This window comes from Ailuropoda melanoleuca, chromosome 8, assembly GCF_002007445.2.
Source record: "Ailuropoda melanoleuca isolate Jingjing chromosome 8, ASM200744v2, whole genome shotgun sequence".
Lineage (NCBI taxonomy): Eukaryota > Metazoa > Chordata > Mammalia > Carnivora > Ursidae > Ailuropoda > Ailuropoda melanoleuca.
In genome coordinates this window covers 34,958,555-34,985,709 of record NC_048225.1, presented here as the reverse complement: position 1 = coordinate 34,985,709, position 27,155 = coordinate 34,958,555, and the positions used below count along the sequence as shown (strand labels likewise).

General features: G+C 37.9%; 1 protein-coding gene across 3 annotated transcripts in view; it reads right to left on the bottom strand.

The window, feature by feature from the left end:
* Positions 1–26,827, bottom strand: part of MTMR2 (myotubularin related protein 2) — a 117,681-nt gene extending 90,854 nt beyond the window's left edge. Inside the window, exons 1-2 of one of the 3 annotated variants that reach the window (XM_034666135.1) lie at positions 26,142–26,822; positions 16,893–16,963 (exon numbers count right to left, since the gene is read on the bottom strand). Coding sequence is in view for 1 of the 3 variants with exons in the window: in XM_002925711.4 (XP_002925757.1) it covers positions 26,142–26,221 (80 nt within the window). In the remaining 2 variants the exon portion in view is untranslated. Of the gene's footprint in view, positions 1–16,892; positions 16,964–26,141 lie in introns of all 3 variants that reach the window. The other 2 variants (XM_011232938.3, XM_002925711.4) reach the window with 2 other exon arrangements.
* Positions 26,828–27,155: the final 328 nt, after the last annotated feature.

The following is a 27,155-nucleotide window of genomic DNA, read 5'->3' as shown; positions in this document are numbered from 1 at the left end:
GGGGGATTGGGATAGACTGGTGATGGGTAGTAAGGAGGGCACGTATTGCATGATGCACTGGGTGTTATACGCAACTAATGAATCATTGAACTTTGCATTGGAAACCGGGGATGTACTGTATGGTGACTAACATAATAGAATTTAAAAATTTTTAATAAATAAATAAATAAAAGTGATACAGGCTTTTAAGTGTTAAAAAAAATCTAGTATGAATGAAAAGCACTGACATAATGAGGCATGAACTGTCTCAACTTTTTGCCCCTCTCTCTGTAAATTTATCTATATCCAAACCAACTCCTTCTTCCTTAGATGATAGATGATGTGTCTCTTCTCAGGTTCCAGGCCAGTGTTTCCTCCTGTGCTCTTCATTCTATCCCATCTGGTCTCTTTGGAAAACGTGTGTGTGTGTCTGTGTGTGTGTGTGTGTGCATGTGCTTGCGTGCATATGTACATGCACAGGCTTTACACAACACTGGACAGTTAGCAGGAACTCAACGGTGAGTTGCTGAATCTATGTCAGCATCATTAACAACATACTGAATTCCACCTTCAATTACTCTATTGATACCACTGTCTGGATGTCATTACTGACCTCAGGAACTAAGGCAGGGGCGCCTCATTTCTCTCACCCTCCTTAAACTGTCTGCAGTACTGGATACTATTATCACTGCCTCCCTCTTGGGATGCCTTTCTCTCTAAATTTCCTTTGTCGTTAAAATTTACTGGCGTTCTCTATATTCAAATATTCTTCTTTAGGTTCTTTTCTTCCAGTTGCCCTCTAAATACAGATTCTTTGATAGTAATAACCTTAGCTCTGTTCTCTGTACTCAATCTCGCAGAAATACGCACTCCCACAGCGTCAGTTGTCACCTCTGTGCAAAAGATTTTCAAACATATCTTTAGTCTTCTCAATCCCGCATCCACAAATACCTGCTACTGGGACCATCTAGCCCCACTTTCTCTCCAGCCTTATTTCTCACTCTGATCCTGCTTGGCAACTCCTGCACCTTACAATGACATTAAGCTGTGTAATAAGTAACTAAAATTACACCAGATAATATTTTTCAAATTGTTTCTTTCAAATGCAAGTGGAGGCATCAGTTAACCAACTATTCTGATAGCCCGCCAGTGAATTATAGGATATTATCACTTCCAAAGACCTCAGAGATCATTCTAGTGAAACTCCTCTCATTTATACAGATAAAGTACAGCCCAGAAAAGTGAAGGGGATGGTCTGAAATATCTTATCAAATTAGTGGCAGAGCCAGATTTAGAACCAGATCTCCTTTTGACTAAATCATATCACTTCTTATATGCGGTACAGAACCAAAAGGAGAAATACGCTCAGGGTGTCTATTCTCTAACGGGGGAGATAAAACACACACACACATATGTAAGTGTGTGCACACGCACAACACAGATACACCATATTTCTTCCACATGAGCTCACTGCATAAGGATGAAGGTCAGTTAAGAACAATCAAAGAATATCCCCTGGAGAAGATAAAGCTGAACTGGATTTAGAAGTGGGTTAAGAATGAGACTAACAGAAAACAGTACCTTGAGGCCCGTTTCTCATAATTCTTTTAAGTTTTGGACAACAACCACAGGGAACAGAGTCTATATGAGAGGACTAGATTGTTACTTAAATCCCTCACTCAGAATTCAATATAACTGCAAGATCTGAAGTAAATAAAGAGGACAATCTAGTATTATCTGATGGAAGGTTACTGCTCCTTGACTCCTCATCTATTTCACTATGTACGAGTGCTTCATTTCCTTTTATTCCACTACCCAGCAGCCATATGCCCTTGGGCAGGATGCTCTACCTGAGTCTTAGTTTCTTTATGTGTAAAATGGAGATGATAAAATCTACCTCAAATACTTAAGTCATTTATTCAGCAACTTGCGTTCCAAGTAAGGCCACCCACTCTCCCCAGCACCTGCCCTCCATTGGAAGGAGTTCAGAAAGGGCATCAGAAATTCAAATGTCTTACCATCACCGTTGGGAAAAGTAAAGAGGAACCCCCAAAGCTGTGGGTGACCCTTGCAGGACCTTACCTCTCCCTCCCCACTCAACACTCAACAGTCTTATCACACTCCATCTTAAAAACTGTAAGAACTAACTTCATCATATCCTTTAGCTCTGTTTTCAACAGTTCCCACAAGAAGTCAGAACTGCAAGACCATCATCACCTCTTCTGATCCCATCTTCCATTCATCCCCAACTTCTGTTCTTTGGATTTTTATGGTCAAACATCAGCAAAATTTCCTCTACTCTCTCTCAAATGGCCTCTTTACCTTTCACTCCAACTATACCTCATCTTCCCAAGGACACTGCTCTCCCCACAGATCTTTCAGATGGAAAAATAAGGCCTCGTTTTCTGTCCCATACCCCTCTCCCACCACTGTGGCTGCAAACTGGGCCTTGTTCTTCATTGCCCCTTGAAGACTACTCTTCCTGTCTGTGTTTAGCAACAAACCCAAGCCTTCAATCTCATGCCATCAGTCTACACGACCCACGACCCCTCCTTGTGGACATCATCTAAGTCACTCTCTCTCACTCCCTGAAGAATTAGCTTCAGGCTCACAGGCTCACCATCATTCTAATAGTAATACAACTGCCATAATTCTTACTGATTTCAATATCCAGTTATCAATGAGCATCCAACATCCAATGAGCCTCTCAGTTCCTGGACTTCCTCTCCTCCAATGATTTGTCCTCCATTCTACCTCAGAAATTACAGTCATCTCCTAAACACTGGTAATACCAACTAACTGTAAGCACTCCTTAATTTAAATTTTAAACATTCTGCTGTCTGACCACCAGTTCCTTCTCTCTAGCACACCAGTTAATCCATTTAGTTGTTCAATCCTGCCAAGACCTCCACTACTCCTACTACTATTATTTCATGTCCTCATTTCTATCTTTCCCCAATTATTAACTTCTTAGCCTCTCATGATGATCACTTCCTTGCCCTTGATTGCTTCATGGTACTAACCTGGCAACTCCTGAATGCTAGTTAAGGCCAACTCTCTGCCTACTTCAGACTGGCACCCACACGAATGAATCAGTCCAGATAAGACCATACAACCAGAGAGCCTGGGCTAGCTTTGAATTCTAACTTACCTCAACGAGGCCCTTAACACTGCTCAGCAGTCACACCATATTTCCCCAGTCCATATGCTCTCCCATTCTTCTAAACAACTATTTCAGGTGTTTCTTTCTTTTGGTCTTTTCTTTCTTCACTCTCTACTGCCCTCTCCATCCTGCAATTTAGATGTTTTAGATTCCTATTTCACTGAAAAATACAGAAGGAATCAAAGGAGATATTCCATAAGCTCCCCAACTACAACCGTACATCTCTTACTTTGGAGAAATTGTCCATACTCTAATGTAAGCCACCTCCTCCACTGAACTCCAGCTCCTCTCATCTACACAAGAAAATCTCCAGCGATTCTGCCCTCCAGTTCCTGCATCATAAAATTGTCCTTCTCCACTCAATTGTTCCAACACGCATAGAAACATGTTCTTTCTTTCAACCTCTCCAGATACCACTTCATTCCTCTAAGCTTCCTCCTAGCAAAACTCCTTGAAGGAGTTATCTACACTCACTGCCTCCAGTTCCTCATTTCTCATTCTCTCTTAGCCCATTTCCATCAGGCCAGCAAAAATGCTTGTGTCAATGTCAAGAACACCCACTTTGTTAAACTCAGTTCTCAATACTTAGTCCTCTTCTATCAGCAGCATTTAACATAATTGATCTTTCCTCCTTGAAATACTTTCTACACTTGGCTTCCAAAACACTATACTCATGGCTATCCTACTAACCACTAGCCACTCTTTCTCTTAACATTGGAGTACCCCTGAACTCTCAGTCCCCGACCTCTTATCTTCTCTATGTACACCTCCCCTCCTTAAAAATCTCACCCAGTCTCACAGCTTTAACAGCATTAAGTTGATGAACCCAAATTTACAGTGCTATCCTAGATTTCTCTCTTGAATTTCAGATTCTAATAGCCTACTTAACACCTCCAGGTGGACACCTAAGATTCCTAATTCCTACTCTTTTTCCTGAAACCAGCTCTAACATCTTGGTAAATGGTAATCCTGTCCTTCTATACTTTCTTGGGCCAAAAACTCTGCAGTCAGGAAATTCTGGCGGCTTCACCTTCAAAACATGCCCAGTATCCAATCATTTCTCTCTACCTCTTCTATCACCTCCCTCCTCTGGGTGATTCCAATTGCCTATAAACCAGTCTCCTTCCTTCTACATCCCAGTCTGTTTTTTGTTTGTTTGTTTTTGTGGGGTTTGGGGTTTGTTTGTTTTCTTTTTTTGAGAAATGCAGCCTGCCTCATGCAGCACCTCATTTGGATGTATCTGGAGTCTTGGAAACTCAACTACCCTAAGTTCTCCTATGAATGGACCTCGAGAGCTTGTTTGGAGGTTCTAGCAGGGCAGCACAGCTACTTATATACCCTTGACCTAAGAAGAATGCTCCTCCTATATCAGGGAAGGTCATCCTCTTCAACTGAGAAAAACAGCTTTGGGAGGGATGCACATGGAATGGTGAGGGAGGAAGGGGACACCTGCCTAGGCAGCCAGATCCCCTCAGATCTCATCGCAGTCTGTTCTTAACCCAGCAGCCGGAGTGATCCTTTTTGAAACATCTGATATTGTCACTCCTCTGCAAAAAGCCTTCCACTACTTTCCCATCCCACTCAGAATAAAAGCCAAAGTCCTTCAAATGGCCTAGAAGGCCTTTCACAATCTGCTCCCACCCTAGCCTCCTTGATCTTAACTTCTACTTTTCTTCCTTCTGCTCCCTTGCACTATAACAGACCCCATGCTGGTCCCCAAGCACACCAGGCAAGTTCCTACTTGAAGACCTTTACTCTTTCAGTTATCTCTAACTCTTTTCTCCCATATTTCCCCTGTTTTTTCCTTCACTTCCTTCAGCTTCTTTGCTCAAATGTCACCTTCTTAGTAAGACCTTCCCTGGTCATTTAATTTAAAAGTGCAAACCACTCTAAACTCATTCTCTATTCCCTTCCTGCTTTATTTTTCCTGAAGTGCTTATTACCATCTGACACACTTTGTGTTTTACTTATTTATATATCTCCTACATTTAGTTAATAATTACTGACTGCTGGGGCACCTGGGTGGCACAGCGGTTAAGCGTCTGCCTTCGGCTCAGGGCGTGATCCCAGCGTTATGGGATCGAGCCCCACATCAGGCTCTTCTGCTATGAGCCTGCTTCTTCCTCTCCCACTCCCCCTGCTTGTGTTCCCTCTCTCTCTGGCTGTCTCTATCTCTGTCAAATAAATAAATAAAATCTTTAAAAAAAAATAATAATTACTGACTGCTTACCGTATGCCAGGAAGAGTTCACCTACTTATAAAGATTAAATAAAATAATGCACGCAAAGGGTTTAGCACATTACCTGACAAACAGAAACACCAAAACTATGTAAACTATTTTTACCTAATGGAGACTGGAACTGGACACCTCCTACTGCCATCAGAAAACACTAGTTTATCAGAATAAGGTCAAACACAGGATTGGAGGAGTAAAACAAATGAGACTCTAATAATTTGATCCTTAAGGAACCAAGAAACTAAACCGTCCATAATCAAACAGTCTCTGCCACTGAAAACTTAATACAATTCATTTCAAACAAAACAAGCAGGCTCAATCAGTTAAGCATCTGAATCTTGATTTTGGCTCAGGTCATGATCTCAGAGCTGTGAGATCAAGCCCTGCATCAGGCTCCACGCTCAGCCTGGAGTCTGTTTGTCCCTCTCCCTCTGCTCTTCCTCCCATTCATGCTCACTCTTAAAGAAATAAATAAATAAAATCTTTAAAAGAAAAAGACAAGCAAACAAAAATAACCTCTAGGGGCGCCTGGGTAGCACAGTCATTAAGCATCTGCCTTCGGCTCAGGGCGTGATCCCGGCATTCAGGGATCGAGCCCCACATCGGGCTCCTCTGCTGGAAGCCTGCTTCTTCCTCTCCCACTCCCCCTGCTGTGTTCCCTCTCTCGCTGGCTGTCTGTCTGTCACATAAATAAATAAAATCTTTAAAAAAAAAATAACCTCTAGAGAAAGAAATTTTATATTTCCCTTCTAGCAATGTCCATTCCAAGTATTAAATCATTGTTGGAAACATAGATCCTTTCTGCTTTCATCACAAATGCCACATACTATTTTATTTCATAACCAAAAAAGGATGTCTACAGTTAAGCATTTAATAGGGGACTATGTTATCATACTAAAAAAGCATTTTCACAATATGAAGCAAGGGACACTGGCAAATGTCAACACATAGATAAGCTACTCTCCCACTCCAACCAGGACATGTGAGTTTAAACTACAAGAAGAGAAAGAAAAAAACTGGGCTCATAAATCACAGAAAGCTGATTAGACTTTCAGAGCCTTAACTTCATATTACGAGTAGAAATAAAAATACTTGCTCTTCTTATCTCACTGGGTAGCTATTAAAAAAACAACTGAAAATGCTATCTGCTTGTAAGATTCTTTTATAGGTAAATCCATTGCTAAAAAACGGGGGTGGGGGGAAATCCTGCAACTGATAATGTGCTAAAATGTGGAAAATGAAGTTACTGTTAAAATGTTTAAGACTTAAGTTTAAAGCAAAAAACAAATATGTATGGGGCTTTCTAAGAAACAAGACATCTTTTCAGGAAGGCTTTCCAGATTCATTCAGCACACTCATCCTTAATTCATAGCTATTTCTTACTGGTTCTTTGCTAATATTATCAAGCAAATGTAGGTTTTCTAGTTTGATAAAATGCACGAACTCAATAAATTCTTATTCACCAAAAAAACTTTCCAAATGAAAATCAGAACTCTTTAGAGATTAGCATTTATAACATATCCACTATATTAATAACAGCATCAATAAAATAATAGGCCCAATCTCTTTACACTAGAATAACTTAAAGGAAAAACTGATTTACAGGAAAAAACAAATATTTGAGATGCTCTATTCTATCATTACAAAGAATAAAAGAATGGGGGGAATGTCATAAAATATGAAAAAAATAATGTTATCTTATTTTTGACAAAAGCCAACTTAAAATTTGGGCACACACACGAAAACATGATATATAAAGATTCATAAGTTAGTGGTCCAAATACATTTTTAAACGTCCCTTGTTTTGTAACAGTTTCACAGAGAGACTTCAGTCAAGATTAGAAGAACTGTGGTGTCACTATTCAAATAAAATTATACCCATTGCATAGTACCTTCTTTAGTCAGTAAATGCCCCTCCCCCGCCCCTACACACACAGATTTTTCCCAATGCATGCTTAACTGAAAAATATAATTATGTTTCCAAACTAAGCCATTATTCTCCATTATCCATACTCCATTTAATTGGCTGGCTACAAAAAGCATCATTTCTTATATCCAAGTCCTCTTTTCATCATAAGTGTCGTCTTCCAAACGGAACAGGAAGTGTTGAAGACATGAGGCCTTTGTGAATGATGTTATTCGATGACATCCAAAAGAATTCAATTCAATAGTGACATTCAAGTCATAAGGAAGACTAAAAGGTTAAGTTCTAATACAAGATGGTCTCAAAGCTCAAAGCTAAGATTCTATGATTAAGAGCAAAAAAACAAAATTCTGGGATCACAAATGAGTTGAAGAGTTCAGTTCTAAATGTTGGAAATATGTGCTAAACTGGGTTTTACCATTTTTTATATCCCTTCATCTCTTGATAATTAAAATGCCCCCAACTTTTCCCTCCCCCCCAACACACACACATGCACACACATATACAAATGAACTATTGTCCAACTTGTAAATGTGATTCAAAGAGTTGTCCTTCCACATCATTTCTTAGCTATACTGCATAAACTTTCCCCATGGAAAGACCCTCACCCAACTGCAGCAACATGAGATTTTGTTCCTCATTTTTAATTAGTGTGGGCACTTTTCTGCCCAAATCTCTAGTCAAGAGTTGTTATTAAGAAATAAAATTAAGGGGCGCCTGGGTGGTTCAGTTGGTTAAGCATCTGCCTTGGGCTCAGGTCATGATCCCAGGGTCCTCTCTGCTCAGCGGAACATACTTCTCCTTCTCCCTCTCCTTCTGCCACTCCCCCTGTTTGTGCTCTCTGTCAAATAAAAAATAAAATCTTTTTAAAAAAAAAAGAAATAAAATTAAGTTATAATCATGATTCCCTTCTGTTCCTATCAGTCCTTCAATGGAGGAAAAAAAATACAAGGTTAAATATATAAGCCATATATGAATAGAAAATTCATAGGCCCTAAATAACCTGTAATTAATAAGACTCAGAATAATGTATTACTGAGCCATCAAAAAAAAAAATGAAATCTTGCCATGTGCAACAACGTGGATGGAACTAGAGGCTATTATGCTAAGCAAAATAAGTCAGAGAAAGACAATTATAATATGATTTCACACGTACGTGGAATTTAAGAAAATAGAGGAGCATAGACGAAAGGAGCGAAAAATAAAACAAGACGTAATCCAAAAGAGAGGCAAACCATAAGAGACTCTTAACCACTGGAAACAAACTGAGCGTTGTTGGAGTGGGGGATGGGGATGGGGTAACAAGGTGATGGGCATTAAGGAGGGCATATGATGTAATGAGCACTGGGTATTACATACAACTGATGAATCACTGAACTCTACCCCTGAAACTAATAATACACTAATAATTAATTGAATTTAAATTTTTTAAAAAGTAGCAAAAAAAAGATTCAGAATAATGGAGAGTTAAGTGTACTTTGAAACAAAAACAGTCATCATATCTCTAGGATAGGCAAAGAGCATTAATACTTTTATTCAGATAAGTCAAGTGTGTTGTGTCAAAAAAATATTATAATAGGGGCGCCTGGGTGGCACAGCGGTTAAGCGTCTGCCTTCAGCTCAGGGCGTGATCCCGGCGTTCTGGGATCGAGCCCCACATCAGGCTCTTCTGCTATGAGCCTGCTTCTTCCTCTCCCACTCCCCCTGCTTGTGTTCCCTCTCTAGCTGGCTGTCTCTATCTCTGTCAAATAAATAAAAAATCTTAAAAAAAATTATAATAAAACCCACATCTTAGAAATTAATCAAGTTGTTACAGAAAGATTATTTCTCAAAAGCAACAAAACTGATCAAAAGATAACTAGCACTGTAGAATATGCATGTAAAGAATGCCAATTATTCTTTATACTTATTCATACATAAGACTCCATTTCCTAAGAGGCTCAAAATACCTCTTAGAATAAAACTATAATATAGTCTAATGTACTAAATTCTGACCGGTTATCAACTCTTAGGAAGAGCAGTTAAAGGCTAATGAACATGCAAACAACTTACATTCACAAATGCATTTATCCAAATTTTCAGAGCAATGGCCTTTGTGAATGGGTAGTCACTCTCACCAGAATTCCCCCCTCTTTAACCCACTCCTCATTCCATCCTAAACCAGATTATTCTCTTGATTCCTAATTTAAAAGAATCAAATCAATCTTATTTAAATACTAACTTCTGGTTCTACAAAATAACCAAATGAACACACAGACATACGGAAGAACAGAACTTAGGTCTACAGTGAGTAAGATAAAGGCACAATACAGAACAGCACTAGTCATACTCTGTTTTTGAATAGCCCTGCCACTGTCTGAGCCAGAGTGACACAGTTTTCCTTCCACCACAAGAGCAAAACAGAAATCCCATCATCTGACTCTTAGTCATTCCCACACATTTACTGGTCTGCTGTTATTATAACAGAATGTCTTTTTCCTTCGCTACACTATTCCTAAGAACAACGCTCCACCCTTTTGGTCTCAAAAGTTCTACTATTTCAAAGCACAGCATTTAGGTGAACAGAGTTATACAAACTAATTATTGGAAGGGGGACAGGAATTACTCTCTTGGTGCTTTTCAAATAAGTATCATTACACAAGATAAAGTCCTCTCCATTTTTCTATTTTTTATTTCAGTTAGGAGATTTTTTAAAAATTATACTCATTCCTGAGAAGTAATCCAGCTAAAAACTTGCAAATTAAGACAATTATGTCCAAACAAGTAAATTTTGGTACCTACTACAGAAGTACTCCGTGCCTCAATACTACTAAACTTACAAGCATCACTGTTAATGCTGCAAAGGTAGAGAAATCTGCCTCCAGACACCAGGGTTCACCTCTCACCTCCAAATAGTACCATGACTCAAAGTACCCTTTGGCTTCCTTGGAGGGATGGAGACTGAGAATGTATGTCTCTAACTAGAGGCCTCTTAGCCATCTGCTCTCCTGCTCTTCCCATGTCTCCCCTCCATTTGGAACCTCCTGAGTCTCCCTATCAAGCCTCCCAGCTCTCTCTTCCACAGACGTTCACTAACACCAACAATGTATTATGTACTGGGCATAGAGCTGAAAACAGATTCATTTTCTTCAAGGGACTTACAGTCTAATAATGAAGGTGCCAGATCTGTAAGTATCTCGTAATAGTACAATATAGCAGTGGAGGAATATAAAGGATGCAACAGGTACACAGAAGAGGACACGACACACAGAATAAGATGCTGAAGTGCTTAGTGGCCAAAAACATAAGCTTTAGGGTCACCGAGACTTGATTTCACCACTTAGCAAATAATAATTCAGGTAAGTTACCTAATCTCTGCTCTTTCTTTATAAAATAACGATACCTTCTAAGACTGTAATAAGGACCAGAAACACGATCTATACGAAGTTATTCGTGCTAAATAACTGGTAGTGGTAGGAAGTGCTCAACAAATAGCATTGTGGAAATATACAAGAGTATCCTCTTCAGAAGGGAAAACAAGATGAGATCAGAAGTAAGGGTCTCCGTTAAAGAAGGAATCCATTAATTAAATTAAAATGGAGCAAAAGCACTTGGCCTTAAAAGTACTCTTCACTTAGATCTGTACTGTAAACTGTCCTCATTTGATTAAGATAACTGAATGTACAAACTTTTAAACTTAAAAAGAGTCTGATGAATCACTTAACAAATTTCAAAGTGAAGTTTTTTATATATGTAAAAATATGTTATATTTATGCTTTTATATTTTTGTTTCTATATACACATATATTTATGTTTTCATATTTTATATATTTCTATTTATACATATATTACACAATACAGACACACCTTATGTAACTTCTGATATATCCAAACAGAAGACTGCCAAAAGCTTTAATCACAAAACCATTACCTGCATTTTTCAATGTTATCATTAGCAACGCATTGAACCCCTCTGGCTCTACTGGTTTGCTGGACTGTTAATGGAATTCTCATTATTTTATTGTCATTCACAGTACACTCAGAGATACCTCACAATAATGAACAGAAGTATAAAATCCAAGCCCTAACAGAGGCCATAAATATATTTATATTACTCTTACCTCTCCTGATCTAATATTTCAAAATCCAATAAAAACATTTCTACCAAAAGTGAAAAAGTATGTCTGAAAACTTAAGGTGCAGATAAACATACCAAGCATTATACACTCTTAATTCAAAACAACTTGAAAACAAGTCACCTATGTTTTCATATATCCCAGTAAACAAATGCCTCCAAAGGGTTTGGAAGAGGCTGCATGTCTTTTATTTCCAGTTATTAATGACCATAGTCATTACAATAAAATCTAAACCACTTGCCTTATTTAAACCGCTTCACTCCCACCGCCAATTTAACTTTTCTTCAATATTCCATGGAAAGAAAAGGTTCTTTTTAAAAAGTACTCTCTTGTAAGTAATGTCCTGAGCACATACATAACATGTTTGCCCAAGAACATTAAAGAATGTGGTCTATATTCTGACTGTGAACGAGCTTTTCGAGGAATGCAAATTTGCTTTCAGTACTTACAATGGACCACAGTGTCATAACCACTGTTCATGCTCTATTAGTCATTCTGTTCAAAATTTTATTTAAAAAAATAATAAAAGGCCTGCAGTGTGTATAAAACATTGGGAAACAAAAGACTTATTGTCAGAATACCTGCAGGATCCCCAAAATAGAAAAACTACCAAAAACAAATTAATTTACAGCTTATAATGATTTTTTGAAATGCTACACCAGAACCCGAAATTGCTTAACCAATCTGTAGAATAAAGATAGATCTTATCATCATGGCATCTGACTGATAGAGATGAGAGAGTACATTTTGCATTCTTCAGACAAACAAAGAGCATTTGAGCTCTGGGACAGCTGGCGCACATTGGCACTTAGTCTGGAAAATCCCACGGTTCTAAGGTACATGTGACCTTGGGTACAGTTTAATTTGCATTATTTTGTTTTCAGGTTTATCAACCATATTTCCCAAAATAAAAGTCAGGCCATATAACTTGGTAATCCACCAGCAAGTGTGAAAAACCAGGCTGTAAAGGAAATGCCTTACATACTTCTCTTTTTTTCTGCAGAGTTGTGTTTCTTCAAAGTTCTTATCTGGAAATATAAATAAGTAAAACAAGCAAAAGCCAAAGCATTCTAGCCAAAAGGAGTGTGTCCATTGGGGATGGGGTAAAAACAGAGTAAGAGGCAACTTGAGTCCCAGTGCCAATCCCTACACCCTCAGCAACCTCTTAAAAGAATTTCTCATAACTTCTAAATCAGACTCAAACTCAGACAAGAGCTAAAATTAAAACTTATATGGATTCATAAGTAGCCTAGAGGGGAAAAGTTATTTATATTTCAGCTTAGCTGAGAAAATGTCATATTAAACTAAAAATCATTAGAACTCAAAGCTCACGATTCTGAAATTACATTTCCTTTTAGAAACAAACACTTCTATCCCAAACTGAAATATAAGGTCAGAAATACTAAAAAAGGAGAGCTGACCTATGCAATAAATGCCTGCTCAAAAACACTTTTACCTGGACAAACGGAAAACACATAGGGAATTCATGTCTTGATAAATGACCTCATATGTAATTTTTTTTATCCCAGCACGCAAATCTGAATTCAGTATTAAAATCAGAAAGTCACATATCCATTCTTCAGGCTATCTAGAGAGATTTTTTTTTTATCTTACACAAAGAAAACTAATTATTACTATTAATTGGTCACTCCTACAGTGCAATGAGATAAAACTTTTCTGCACAAACTTCAAAAGCCCACAAATTTATGCAGGTATTTTGTTTTGTTTTGCAGTCATCAAGTTAAAACATTCAGTAGGAAAAGCGTTCAAAGTCTTTTTCTCGTTCTGGCCTGGAAAGGTTAAATTAAAAATCAAATGTATTCGCATGATTCAGTCATGTATCTCTCTATAATATTGAAGGCTCTTCCAAATTTACGAGATTGGTTAATTGTTAAAAATCATAAATCATAACAAGGCACTTTTTTCTTGCTTGTTTTTGCCTTTTTTTCCTCTGTATAGTAAGGATGAGGAACACATCTCTCTTTTTAAACATTTTTATAAATATTAACACTGAACATAAGCATAGCCCCTTACTAATGTCCAAGTGCTCTCATCCATACATTATCTTCCATACAAACTACCAACTAGTTTGGTAGTGCTAGATTGCCTGGTACTAAATTCTGGTTCGATCACCCTGTAAGACCTTGAGGAAGTTACTTCACCTCTCAGTTTCCTCATCTACAAAGGGGGAATAATGATAACTCCTAGACTTCGCAAGATTGTTATGAGAAGTAAATGAATTGATACATATAAAATACTTAAAACAATGCCCACATAGCTGTTAGCTGTTTTTGTTTTTTTCTTATTATTGTCATCATCAATCAGCAGTTTAGGCCTTACAACAATCCTGTAAAGGCAGGACAGTAGATATCATTTTACCCTTTTTCCAGATAAGAGAATCAGGGTCACAGAAATCAAGTGACACATCCACAGTCACAGTCAAGAAGTAAAATCAGAACTAAAGAACCAAGGACTAAGAAGGAATCAAGACTTTTCAGTACATTGTGTTGTATCGTATCACAGTACATTTTTTGAGTTCATCCAGTTCAATATACTTCTAAAGACTATAATTACCACCATTTTAAACATTTAAATACTCAAATAATTTTAAGCAGCACACACTTGTAACCATGCTGAGAATGAGTCTTTGATCCAAAAGATACCTGCATCTCTTATTAGTACTTCAAGAGTAGCGACATGAGTCAGACTTCTGAAGAGAAGTATGCACTGAATACTTAGGCTGGCTGGACCAGGTGAACCTGTCATCAATTTTCCAATATTCAGAATTTCCTTTAACAAGCAAGATATATACCCCATGAAACTTTAAGAGTTCCATGTTATGCTTCGTGCTAGGCAGTGGAAACAGAATGGCATTTAGAGTCAAAGTTCCAGTTCCATCTCTGATAAGCAGGAGACACTGGACAGTCATGTCACTTCTCTGAGCTTCAGTTACTCATCTGTCAAGTGAAGACCTACCTCAAGAAGCTGTTATGAGAAACAATGAAGCTGACATGGGTCAAACAGCTCTGGAACTACAAAAACTATACCAAAATGTGTTAACATTACTATTAGCTACTTTGATAACATTGAGGGATAATACTGAGCATTCATTCAGTTTTCCATGGAAAATGGCTGACAGAACTCCAATATAGAAATGTCACCCTGAGTATTCTGTGTAATTTCATAAGGTGACAATCACGATTAGACTAACACAGTGAAAGAGAAATTTAGGTAACCTGCAAAGTATCTATTCTAAAACCATGTGCTTAAAGGAGACTTAGTAAAACCTGACCACAGGAAACAAGAGAAGACACCAAGAAACAAACATATGTATTTTTCTTTCTGATTTTAAACTACAGTGAATATTTTCAATTAAGTCACAAGGAAACTCAGCAGACATATGATCATCATAACAATAATCATAATACATTACATTTATGTGACATTTTACAGTTTTGAAAGCATTTCATACATATCATCATAGAAATATCACATGATTCTTTTTGTTCACAAACGTATGTTAACATTCATAAAACTTCCATTTTCAGACACTCTTTAGTGTCCCAACATAAAAAATGAAGGAGTTAGACTACATAATAAAGTTCCCTTTTAGAGCTGTCGTATTTATGATTTTGTGTCTGTGGTTAAAAAAGAACAAAAAACATTTAATGGAAAGAAAATTCATAATATTCAAACTTATTAGAAATGAATAAGTGATTTTAAAAATATTACTTTTCTTAAATTTATAATTAAAACATGTCTCAAAATATCCAGAAAATCGGGTAATGGCATTTAATAAACTTACTAATAAATTTGAGAATTACAGAATGTCTCCCAAAAACTGAATAACTACTTTTACTAATGTAAGATTATAATTCAGTAACTATCAGTATACCATACACAATACAAACTATACACAATACTAAAACTAAGTCAAATTCTTATGGTCAGAAAATAATTTAGACTATTTCAGTCGCTCAGAAATACTGTGACCATCAGCCATAATAATTCAGTATTAAAAATATAAAATAACTTCAATTGCTTAAGATCTCTGGCTTGGTATATAAAGTATCAGATTCTGAACCAAGACAATAAAACCACTTCTAATAGTACCTCATAGAATCCAAAGGGGGAAAAAACAAAGTTTTAACAGTAAATTATTCATATTACAGTTAAGCAAGCACCTACTATTTGCAAAGCACTATGCCAGCTACCATCATTCAAAAATTAAATCAAATCCCTTCTTCTCAGAGCGTAATACTTAAAGGCCAAGTAGGAACAGTACCATGGCAGGGGTTGGGGAGTAGGGGGGTCCTCTACTTGGACTACTAGGGTCTTCCTGACTACTAGGGTCTTTTTCTACCCAATGATTTCAAAATCAAAACCAGTCACATATCTAATGAAGAAATAGTCCATGTTTTTCATGCACAAAACCCCCATAAGTGCATTTAGTTAATTTTTTCAATAACAGTAATGGATGCATTACGATTTTATATAGACACAGTAAATCTGCCTGGCCCAACAAAAGTCACTATGTAATTTAGTGAAGTCTAGAATTGGGAGTCAGGAGAGCACTTCTAATGCTAATTTGCTCTGTGACTTGGGAGGAAACACCACCAATTATCTCTGGCCTTCTAACACATACTATAACTTATTAAACTTCTCTAGGTCTCTTCCTGCACCTACAAACATATAGAGTTCAAAAAGTATCTGGATTGAAGGCTCTCACTTTAAGTGCAGATTTTTGGGCCCACTCCCACTAGTTCAGAATGTCAGCGCTGGAAGCTAGGAAGCTAAGTATCTCCCAAGCACCACAGGTGACTGAAATATGCAGGTGGTCCTCAACTACGCTTAAGGTCATCACAAGTCCTAGTCACACCACATGATCTCTAATGTCCTTAACTGTGTAAAAAGATGACACAACTCATTTCAGCACCAAGGTCTTAGGAATTCTGGATCTAGCATAATGTGCAGCCCATAGTAGATTCTAAACAAATACTTATAGAAAGGAAGAAAGGGAGAGAGAGAGGGAGGAAGGGAGGAGGCTAGCAAGCTAACTGGTCATATTTTTGGCTAAGAAACATACAAAATGGCAGTAAAATTAAAATTGGGTAAAAGACACATCAGCAGCCAAAGAGCAAAGACCTCAGTCTCTACACACATACAATTTTAAATATAACATGAGCCGTTGTCAAACAGCAAACTACTAAAGAGAAAAAGGGAAAAAACAGTACACAGAAGCCAAAGAATTTTAATGGAAAATTACTGGTGACTAAAACATAGCAATTGTTTACTCCAGGTAGAAAAGAACACAGAATTTTAAGGACTGGGACTTAGAATTGGGACTAATGTTTGAAGTTACTGATTACTCAAAGTCATAAGTTTCATTTGGGATAAAAGTATATGGATTCCAGAAATGTTGGTGACGATATTAACTTTTGTCCATTTTTTAACTCCATTTTCCCATTCACTTACATTATAATTTTTGAGATGTTTTATCTTCACTTCTGATGATCTTCAAATGTCAATGGCTCTTAACACATTAACTGTAAACAAACACACAAAGGAACTTAGGGGAATTCAGATACTTCAGGAACCCTACAGTAAAGTATTCTAAATTATTCTGTAAAGCTTGCGGGGGGAGGGAGTGGTGGGAGGAGGCTTTGGAACCATGTTTACCTGCTTCATAATGTATCTGATGTTCAAAATGTCATATCATCCTAATGACACTATCCTCTTAATCATCAAGCAAAGAAAAATAAATCATCCTATTTTCTGTCAGAAGCAAAAAATATTCAAAGCCAGAGAAAATTCTCTCCAAATATGAACACTCTGAACTCACTGATGTATTGTGTATACTAAAGAAAGTCATTTCCTTGCCACTACCACCCAATCACCCTGCCCTGCGACCACCCTCTACCTACCAAGTTTGCGCCTAGACCTAGAACATTAGATCTTCAGGCATCATCAGTTCTTAGCAAAGACCCTGACATTAAACAGACTTGGGTCCAAACGTCAACCTGCTCTTCCTAATCTTCGGTTTTTTTCATCTCTAAAAGGGAAACAATAATACTGTTTATTTTATATAATTATGAGGATAATATGAGAAAATGTCTATTAAGGGATTTAGCACCATGCCCAGCAAGCACTCAAAAATGATAAGTGCTATTATTTTATTAGTATTAACAATCACAACAATATTAATTTCCTTCCAGAACAACTGTCTACCACTTGAAAAGCAAAGTTTATCCTAGGTATTTCTATTTTTAGAAACTGCCTTTGGTTATAATGAAAGAAAATTATCCAATACCAGTAACAGAAGACATCTGTATCGTGTAAAATTTTATTTTTGACCTTGCTGGGAATCCTGGCTCAAGAAAATTAAGGCTTGAAATCACCAGCCTGTCTTCAGCCAAAGTTATTTTTCCTTTTGCTAATACACAACCTTCTAACAAAGTCCTACTTGAAAAACTGCTCCCTTACAGTGATCTGTGAAGGCAAATTTACTAGGAAAGGAGATGGATATATTGTAACTCATGCCTTTCAATCCCTCTGAGCCCAAAGAATAATGCCATACCAATCCAAAAGAGACTTTTCTACCCGCTTCTACCCACTCCCAAATGATTAAACACCTATGTTTGACATTGCATGCTTAAAATATTAATATTTAAGTTCAGAAACACAAAAATGCATAAACAGGAATTTCTCTGAATTTTCAAATTTTTAGGTCAAACATACAAAAGCACACATAAAATAATGGCAAAAGCATTCATAAACTAACACGGCCCCAAATGGCCAGCTTTATTTCCCCTATGGAGACCAAAATTTTAGAAATGAAATGAGAGAAGATATCTAAGTGGAACCTGAGGCAATATTTTCAGGGGGAGATAAAACACATGGATACAAGGCTGGAAAACAAACTGGAAACAGCAGAAGAGAAAGCAGTCTTGGCCACCATCCTCATTGCCACTATTACTTCACCGGCAATTGCCTACGCTCTTCAAATGAAATAAAAAATGAAATAGCACAGTTGATCATTCTTCATTTGATTTCCATTTGCCTTTCACTTAATGAGTTGACAGTTATGAAATGTATCCCTTTTATGTTATGATCCCAGGTTAGGATTATAAAAATCTGGCCCAAAATAATACATACAAAAAAGTACAAAGTTAAAAACCTCCAGTTTAGTGTTCCAAGATACAGTTTTCTTTTCTGGTCTGCTACAATATATCATGTCTCTCAGTGTATTTTCTACTTTGGTTACTGCTTCTGCAAGTCTAAGAATGTCTCTGTTGTAAGTGAAGTTTTGTCAACTTTAACTGGAAAATGTCTTCCTTGCTAAATGATTCATTTATATGCTATGGAGAAGCTGCTAATTGTCTCCAATACCCATTCTCTACTATTTCATAGATAGAACCTCCAATTCTGGCTTCCTAGAAGAGACTACACATCCTAGCCTTCCCTGTGGCTAGGTATGGCAATGGAACCATCTTCTGGCCAAGTGGATGTAAGCTTAAAAGACTATATGTAACCTCAAAAAAGTATCTTTTAAAGAAAAAGAACATCCTTTCTTCTTCCCTTCATCCTTCCTTCTGATTACAATGAATGCAATGTTAGAGCTCCAGTAGCAATTTTGGTTCATGAGGTAACATCACAGTAAGAGTCTGTGTTCTTGATACTTCAGGTCCACTATATCAGATCAGCATGGACTGTCTCTGGGCTCTTATATGGGAGAAAAACTAAAATCATCTGTTTTAGGCCACAGTTAGTTTGGATTTTCTGTTATAATCTGTCAAATCTAAACCCTAACTTTAAAAAAAATAAGAAAGAGGATTTTCCAAATATCAGTATTTAGGGTGTTTGAAGTATTTGGTTGAAAACATATTTTAAAAGTGAATTCTTATTACATTGAAAACATAGCTAATCTGCCCTTATTTCATCTAGGCTATAAAGTATTTAAAGAGCCCAAGAGTTAATCTCATTCAGTAAGAGTCTTTGAAAAGTCATCGCTGCCATGAGTAAGTACTAAGTGCGTGGCAGGGGAAGAACTGTGAAGGTGAACATTCGTGGTCCATAGTGATGGCAGCACTAGCACATACAGAGAAGCACAGTAAGAGGGACAGCACGATTAGTTCTGTGTAATAAAACCACAGGAGAGGGAACAGAGATTATGATTTTCATTAAGAGGGCATCTTCTTTAGTCCCTCCGATTTTAATAACCTTGTACCAATCTTTTTTTTTTTTTTCAATAGTTCCATTTTAACCGGACTTCCTTCGGGAAGCAGGCTTATAAAATCACTCCTTGTCCTTGACTATCAACTCTCAATAGTTTTTAATCCTAGCCACAGATTTAACTAAATCAAACAATGGGACAAAGATAGCAAGTGATTTACCTATTCAAAACTGATTTTCTTAAAAAGAAAAAATACTTTCTACTAACATCTAGAGAATTTCCACTGGTCAAGTCCTGAATCACATGAAACCTTTGGCCCTGGTGATTATGAATACAATAGCATGAACTTGGCAGCTGTACAAAATAAACTTACTGATTTCTGGACATCTGTATCTGGGTTATTTCCTTCCCTTGGGCGTAATCCAGACTTTACTGCTTCAGGTGATGGCTTCCTGGAATTACTTATTTATAATATTTTTTTAATTTAAGTTACCACTAATGGATTTCACGAAGGGCCTTTTTTTTCTTTAAAAATTTATTTATGACAGAGAGAGAGAGGAAACAGAGTGAGTGCACGCATGAGTGGGGGAGAGGCAGAGGGAGAGAGACAATTTCAAGCAGACTCCCTGCTGAGCACAGAGCCCCACGCAGGGCTCGATTTCATGACCCTGAGACTGTGACCCAAGCTGAAACCAAGAGTTGGACACTCAACCAACTTAGCCACCCAGGCGCCCCAAGGACCTATTTTTTAAAAAAGACGTAACACGTGTATTCCTGATGTGTTACTCATAGCTGAGAAAGAAAAAACCTCAGGAAATTTCCTAAAAATCAGATATCATAAATCCCTAAGAGATGACTTTTACCTTTCACTACTTCAATCAATATTTCTACAAAAATGCTTTCAAGTAATAGGCTTATGGTAGCTGTAACACAGACCTTAACTTAGTCTCTTTCAACAAATATTGATGGAGTTACTAAAAAAAATAGTAAAAGACCTAAGGCAGTTGTTCTCAAACTCTAGTTTTAAAAGTGAATTCTTTTTTTTTTTTAAAGATTTTATTTATTTATTTATTCGACAGAGATAGAGACAGCCAGCGAGAGAGGGAACACAAGCAGGGGGAGTGGGAGAGGAAGAAGCAGGCTCATAGCGGAGGAGCCTGATGTGGGGCTCGATCCCATAACGCCGGGATCACGCCCTGAGCCGAAGGCAGACGCTTAACCACTGTGCCACCCAGGCGCCCCAAAAGTGAATTCTTATTACATTGAAAACATAGCTAATCTGCCCTTATTTCATCTAAGCTATAAAGTATTTATAGAGAATTTCCTAACACAAACTGCGGGCTCCACTGCCACAGTGTTTCATCCAATTACATCTGAGGTAGGACCAGGGAATCTGTATTTTTAACAAATCTGCAAAGGATGATGATGCTATTGATCTGGGAACTACTGATCTACATTAATAGAAGACTACTGATGACAGCATAAAGAGGAAAGGAAAAAAAAACACATATGGGATCCAGTCTCAACTTTAGTATACTTGTATACTTTTGACTAGTAATTAATCTTTTTAAATTTTCTTTCAGAAAAATCTACACAGTAATTACTAAAGTTCACAATAATATTGGATCTTATCTGACAGAACTTTAAAGTTCTTTTAGGGTCCTGGAATAATTTTAAAATACAAAATAAGTAAATATGTCCAATGTCTGACATAAGGTGCTAATTGTATTGCCAAGGTTGGAAGTTCAACCTGTAAGTTTCACCTAGTTCCATATCTAGTTTCTATCACTAATCCTGGCCAGCTGCCTCAGAAGACATGCCAAGAGTCACAAAGGAAGTGGGTAGGAATGTGTGACTGGACACAAATCCATCACCACTACTGGAAAACAACCCAAAAGCACATTTCCTACCAACATATCAGCTCTAAGTGACCTTGAGGCTGAAACTAGAAATGAAATCTTACCAAAAAAATGTGCTTCAGAAATCTTAAAAACTTTTCTCCCTTTTCAGACTATAAATACCATCAAAATTCATGGAAACAACTAGGATTTGCTGTTTTCAGATGATGATAATTTTAAAGGAAGACATGTAACTTAAAAATGTAATTAGTTGAAGTCTACTTTTTTGAGTATATTCTATGTGTACCAGACTTTGATTTTTTTTTTAAGATTTTATTTATTTATTTGACAGAGAGAGAGGCAGCCAGCGAGACAGGGAACACAAGCAGGGGGAGTGGGAGAGGAAGAAGCAGGCTCACAGTGGAGGAGCCTGATGTGGGGCTCGATCCCATAACGCCGGGATCACGCCCTGAGCCGAAGGCAGATGCTTAACCGCTGTGCCACCCAGGCGCCCCAGACTTTGATTTTTTTTAATCTAAGTCAAATGTAAGTATATACATATAAATACATAAATATAAATGCTAATGAATCTATAGACTAGAAATCAACTGATAAACCAAAATAATCTGAGACAAACAAGTGGTGCCCAGAATAACTAGAGCATATGAGGGTATATAAAAGATGAAAGAAACAGATATTAAATAAAATGACTGACAGGATAAGTCAGAAAGAGACCAAAATAATCAAGAGTAGCAGATGGTAAAGCAAGTAGGCTAAAGGAACACAATGTTGTGAAAATACATGGCTGGGCACAGAAAAGATAATGTAGCTAATAAAATCAGCTCAGTGTGTCAAGAGGCTTCATGCAAGAACAACTTTAGCTTGAACTTGAAGTTGTGCCTTTGCGGGCCAAATTCAACAAAAGAAAACCCTTTTTAATCGTTTGAGTGGAGACAGCAAATAAGAGAGCAGTGAACATTCAGTCAACATTTCTTTATTCAAACATTCACTAGACACCTACCTGACACTAGATATGTTAGCACGTGATTATGCATAGTAAAAAATAATCAAAGAAACCCACTCAGGCAGTGCATTTTATAACAGTGTGCAAACTGAAAAAATGGAAAACCAGACCAAGAAGGCAGAAATGGTATCAATATAGTGACAAATCCTACTGTATAACTTATACAATCCTAAGGCTCAGGCCTACCTTAGCTATCATATCTCGCCTACAACACTGTTTTATCTATATCCTGTATAAATCATACTTATATCAAGAATCAGAGCAAGAGCAACAAGAATTAAATTATGGATTACAGCCAGATTATCAGTGTGCTGAAGTGAATTTTTCACAACTCCCTCTCTCTGGGGTGGACACACTGAAGAATGAACAACACAGGATATTCAAGAGCTGCTGAACAGCTCGCTGAAGTAGACTAACACCAAGCAAGATTCACCAAAGAATGTTACTTTTTTTAAGGATGCAAGACGACATAACTCTAGCTGATTAGGAAACTGCTATCTGGATATCATATAAAAAATAAAATCACTCTTTTGTGGCCAAAAACATCAAGCCTGTGATGACCTAGAAGGCAAAGCCAGAAGCAGTAGCAACTCTGAGACAACCACAGATTAGATAGGTAAAAGGTCAGACATATCAAGACTCAACATACATTTTAAAATTTTACTTATTTATTTGAGAGAGTGTGCGCACGCTGGGGCGGGGAGGGTGGGGATGATCAGAGGGAAAGGGAGAGAATCTCAAGCAGACTCTCCAATGAAAACGAAGCCCAAATCCAGGCTTAATCTCACAAGCCCAAGATCGTGACCTGAGCCAAAACGAAGAGTGAGACACTCAACCGACTGAGCCACATATGTTCAGTGTGAACTACAGATCCCACAAAAGCCTGTCACCCACCTTGAATGGAGTGTGTCATTTTCAAAAAAACCAATGGGCAACCAGAAGGATTAGTGTATAATTTCTCAGATTTATATTCTTCCTATTTCCCAGAAAAGCATAAAACAACTTACAAATTAACACATTTAAATACAATATTTAAACTGAATTCATCTAATAGAAGTACTTGAAGAAATTAGGTGTGTATTACCAACTTCAGCTACAAATCTGACTGAAGTCTTTTTGCTAAATTGAAGAGAAACATGCAGTTACATAGTTTGCGTTTTCAAACAAATAGGAAGCACATTTTTTTTGCATAAACAATTTTTCTTGGAGCTAAACTCTGCAGAAATTTATGTCAAACTAGTCTGTAAAAGCCATGGAACACACCGAACATATTAACTATTATTGTATAGGAAGTATCAAAACAAATTCACATGGTAATTTCCTAATTGAAAATTTGAAACGGAAAATTTCCTAATTGTAAAAAACCGAAGGCATAAAAATAAACTACAATTTAAGGGCAACATTTCTGCAAAAGGCTGAGACAATACAGTCCAAACATCGATATTCTGCTTTACCATAGACTATCGAAGTAAAAACTTAAACAACTGGAGAGCCACTTAGCATAGCTATTATAATCATGGTTGTCTACCCTGCCTCTGTATTAGAATCATCTACAATTGATTATTTGCCTAGATTAAGTTTAAATTTAAGCTTTCTACCAAACATCTACAATGCAGCTATTCTATACTGTTGATAAACCAGGTGTAACGGTTCATAAAATAAAAGACATGAAAAAATTTAGCTTGGTGAATTCTACATGCTAGACAGGCAATAAATGTAATTTTTTCTGCCTTCCAGAGGAAAGGAATGAAAGCTGGCATTCTCCAATGGAAAGTAGATCATACTTATATTTTTGTCCAGAGAAGACGAGGCTAACACATTCTAGTCAAAACTCTTTCAAGGAATTAGTTTTCTTAAATTCATACGTCAGTAACATAATTTTTTAATTAAGAATTAGAATGCATATATAAAGTTACTGGGCTTTCTTTAGGGGGTAATTAAATGTGCTTAAGGGGCACAATTAGGTATGTTAATTTGTAATAACAGGTATTTATTCAGTATAATTTCAAAAATCCGTAAAGGGAATTTCTTAGTATTTGATAAGAATGCATCATTATTGTTATTAAGGTAAAGAATGGTAGAATTTTGCCTCCTAACTTCCAGTACATTCTTCATTCTAACAGACTATACTGCCTCCTGTGGCTCTAAATCCTCTTGCTTGGGTGAGATTACTGGTTGCTTCATCTGTTTTCTTTACGTTCTATTCTGAACCATAGATGCCATTTGTTAACTTTCCTATAAAATTACAATTTTCCAACCTGTTTTCTGCATAATTTTACAGCTGAGAATGTTAAATCCTCTGCTTCCTAAATTTCAGAGTAATAAACATAAAATTTTTAAAATACCTGAAGCAAATGTACAGTATATGTGATTGAATGCAAAGAAAAATTCTTCTCTCCTGGATTATTACATCTACAGAATCAAAAAAGAAAAAATTATTGAGCCCCTCTGACATGCAGGGTCTCTGCTAAATGCTGGAGATAAGAAGATAAGTAAGATATGGTTCTTGTCCTTCAGTAGCTTACAGCCTAGTAAAAAGTCAGTTAAACCAACAATTACACTGTGTGTGTTAAAAACTCTGAAAAAGGTGTGGGCAGGTTGCTATGAGTGCTTCAGGAAGAGAATCTAATTCATAAAGACGGAATCAGCTAATAATGTCCCGTAAGGTCTGAACGGTAATAGGAAAACATAGCTGTGTCACCCATATTTAGTGGGGTCCAAAATGAATCAAAATAGAGAAACTTCAATTTATTCAGAGGAAAATGAAATTTGTCTTTTTACACAGATTATTATCTAGTAATTAATAATAATTACACTATTTTTTATGGGAAAGAACCTGATTTCATTATGGCTACATAACAAACACAGGTCTTCTATTATTTCGTCCTAAAATTTTAAATCACTATTTTAAAACCTGTCTAGCTAATATTCACAACAGCTGTCTACAAAATTGCATACTAAAGTCCTCCTCAAAATTCCGGGGCGGGGGGGAAATCCCATCTAGTACAAGAGAAATAACCAGGAGAATGGGTAGCCCAAGAAGGAAGAAAACTACCAGTCATTATTCACTCGGGGTTAAGGACTACTCGGATTCCTAGATAATGACTTTCAGCTGGAAGATTCAGAAAAAAACGTACAGTGGGCATTTTTATTCACATTTTTAAAGCGAAATGAGGAGGAAGGGGTCAGAGTATAGGGAAAATCATGAAAGAGATTAAGTAAGAAAAGTGATAGAAAAAAGAAGAAGGGGTGGGCAAGAATCCCAAAATCAAAGACACACGGACAGATGGAAGAAAGACCAGAGAATGGTTTGGAAAAGTGTATAGTAAAGAAAGGCAGAGAGGAAATGAGGGGTGGTGGCTGGGGGAAGTGCTGTCCAAAAAAATAATCCGAGAAGGAATGAGAAACAAGAGAAACTAATGAGCTGGGGCTGTCTCAACCAGGGATAAAATAAGAGATGGTTATACGTAAGGTAGAGTCACCGATAAAGCAGCAGTGAGTTTTAACCTCCCTTTTCCCCAGCCTCTAAACCCTGAAGAGGGAGGAAGAAGCGGCTCCCAAGTCCCAGAAAAGGAATTGAGACGCAGCCTTTGGGAAGCAAGTCCAAGATTTGGGGCACCATCCAGCGGGTCCCGGGCCCCTCTCCATCCCCGTCGGGCGCTGGGCGGGGCCCCGGGCATCCTGGTTACCTGGACAGGGAGTCCACGCTGGGCGGCCGTGCGGCGGCCGGCTGAGAGCCAAGACTCTCGCAGCTCGAGCTCTTCTCCATGGCGCGGCGGGGGCAGCGGGAGGGAAAGGCTGAAGAGACCTCCGCGGCGGCGGGGCGGGAGGAGCAGAGGGCGGAGTGCGCCGGGCAAGGGCCGCGGTCAGGCCAGCGCCGGCCGGGGAGGGAGACCGGAAGCGGCCATGTTCCCCCAGACTGCACCGCGCCCGGGGGCTGCCGAGGAGCGGGAGGACCCCGCGGCTGCCCTCCGACTCCAGCCCGACGCCGCTGCGCTTGCTACGTGCGCTTCCTGCGTGCCCCGCGCTGCCTCTGGGCTCCGGGAAAGGGAGGTGGCCCTTCCCGGGGTGAGAGGGTCACCTGAGGCTGGCGCGGGGAGAACGAGGATCCCATGGAAGGAGGGAGACTTTTAAGAAATAAGAGAGAGGAATACGGAATACTAGGGACGAGGGTCTCAAGAGAAGAAAGGGACAACGATCTTAGGGATGGGGATGACTGAGACAGGAAAGGTGGAGAAGACAGGGTAGTAAAGGAATGCAGGTGAACAGTAGGATGAAGGGGCAGAAAGGAGGGGCACGAAGAGAGGAAGAGAACATAGAGGCACATAAGTGATGAGGATACTAAAGATGGCAAAGTGTTCACAAAATTTGGGGCTGAAAATAATAGTTAAATAATTATTAAATAGTGATTAAAGGTCGCTTTAGCCAGTCAGACACGAATTCAAATCCTGCCTCTGCCAGTAGCTTGCAGTGTAACCCAAGGTATTGAACATCATCTTCCTTATCTGTAAAATAGGAAAAATAATAACAGATTGGATGAATTAATACATGTAAAATGCTTAAAACAAATCCTGGCGCATAGTAAACACTCAAATATTAGCTGTTAGTATTACTACCTACTTCGTAAGGGTTGTCAGGATGTGATGTATTAACGAATATAAAGTTTCTAATACAACTTCAGAAAAGGGTAGCTGATGAGGGAA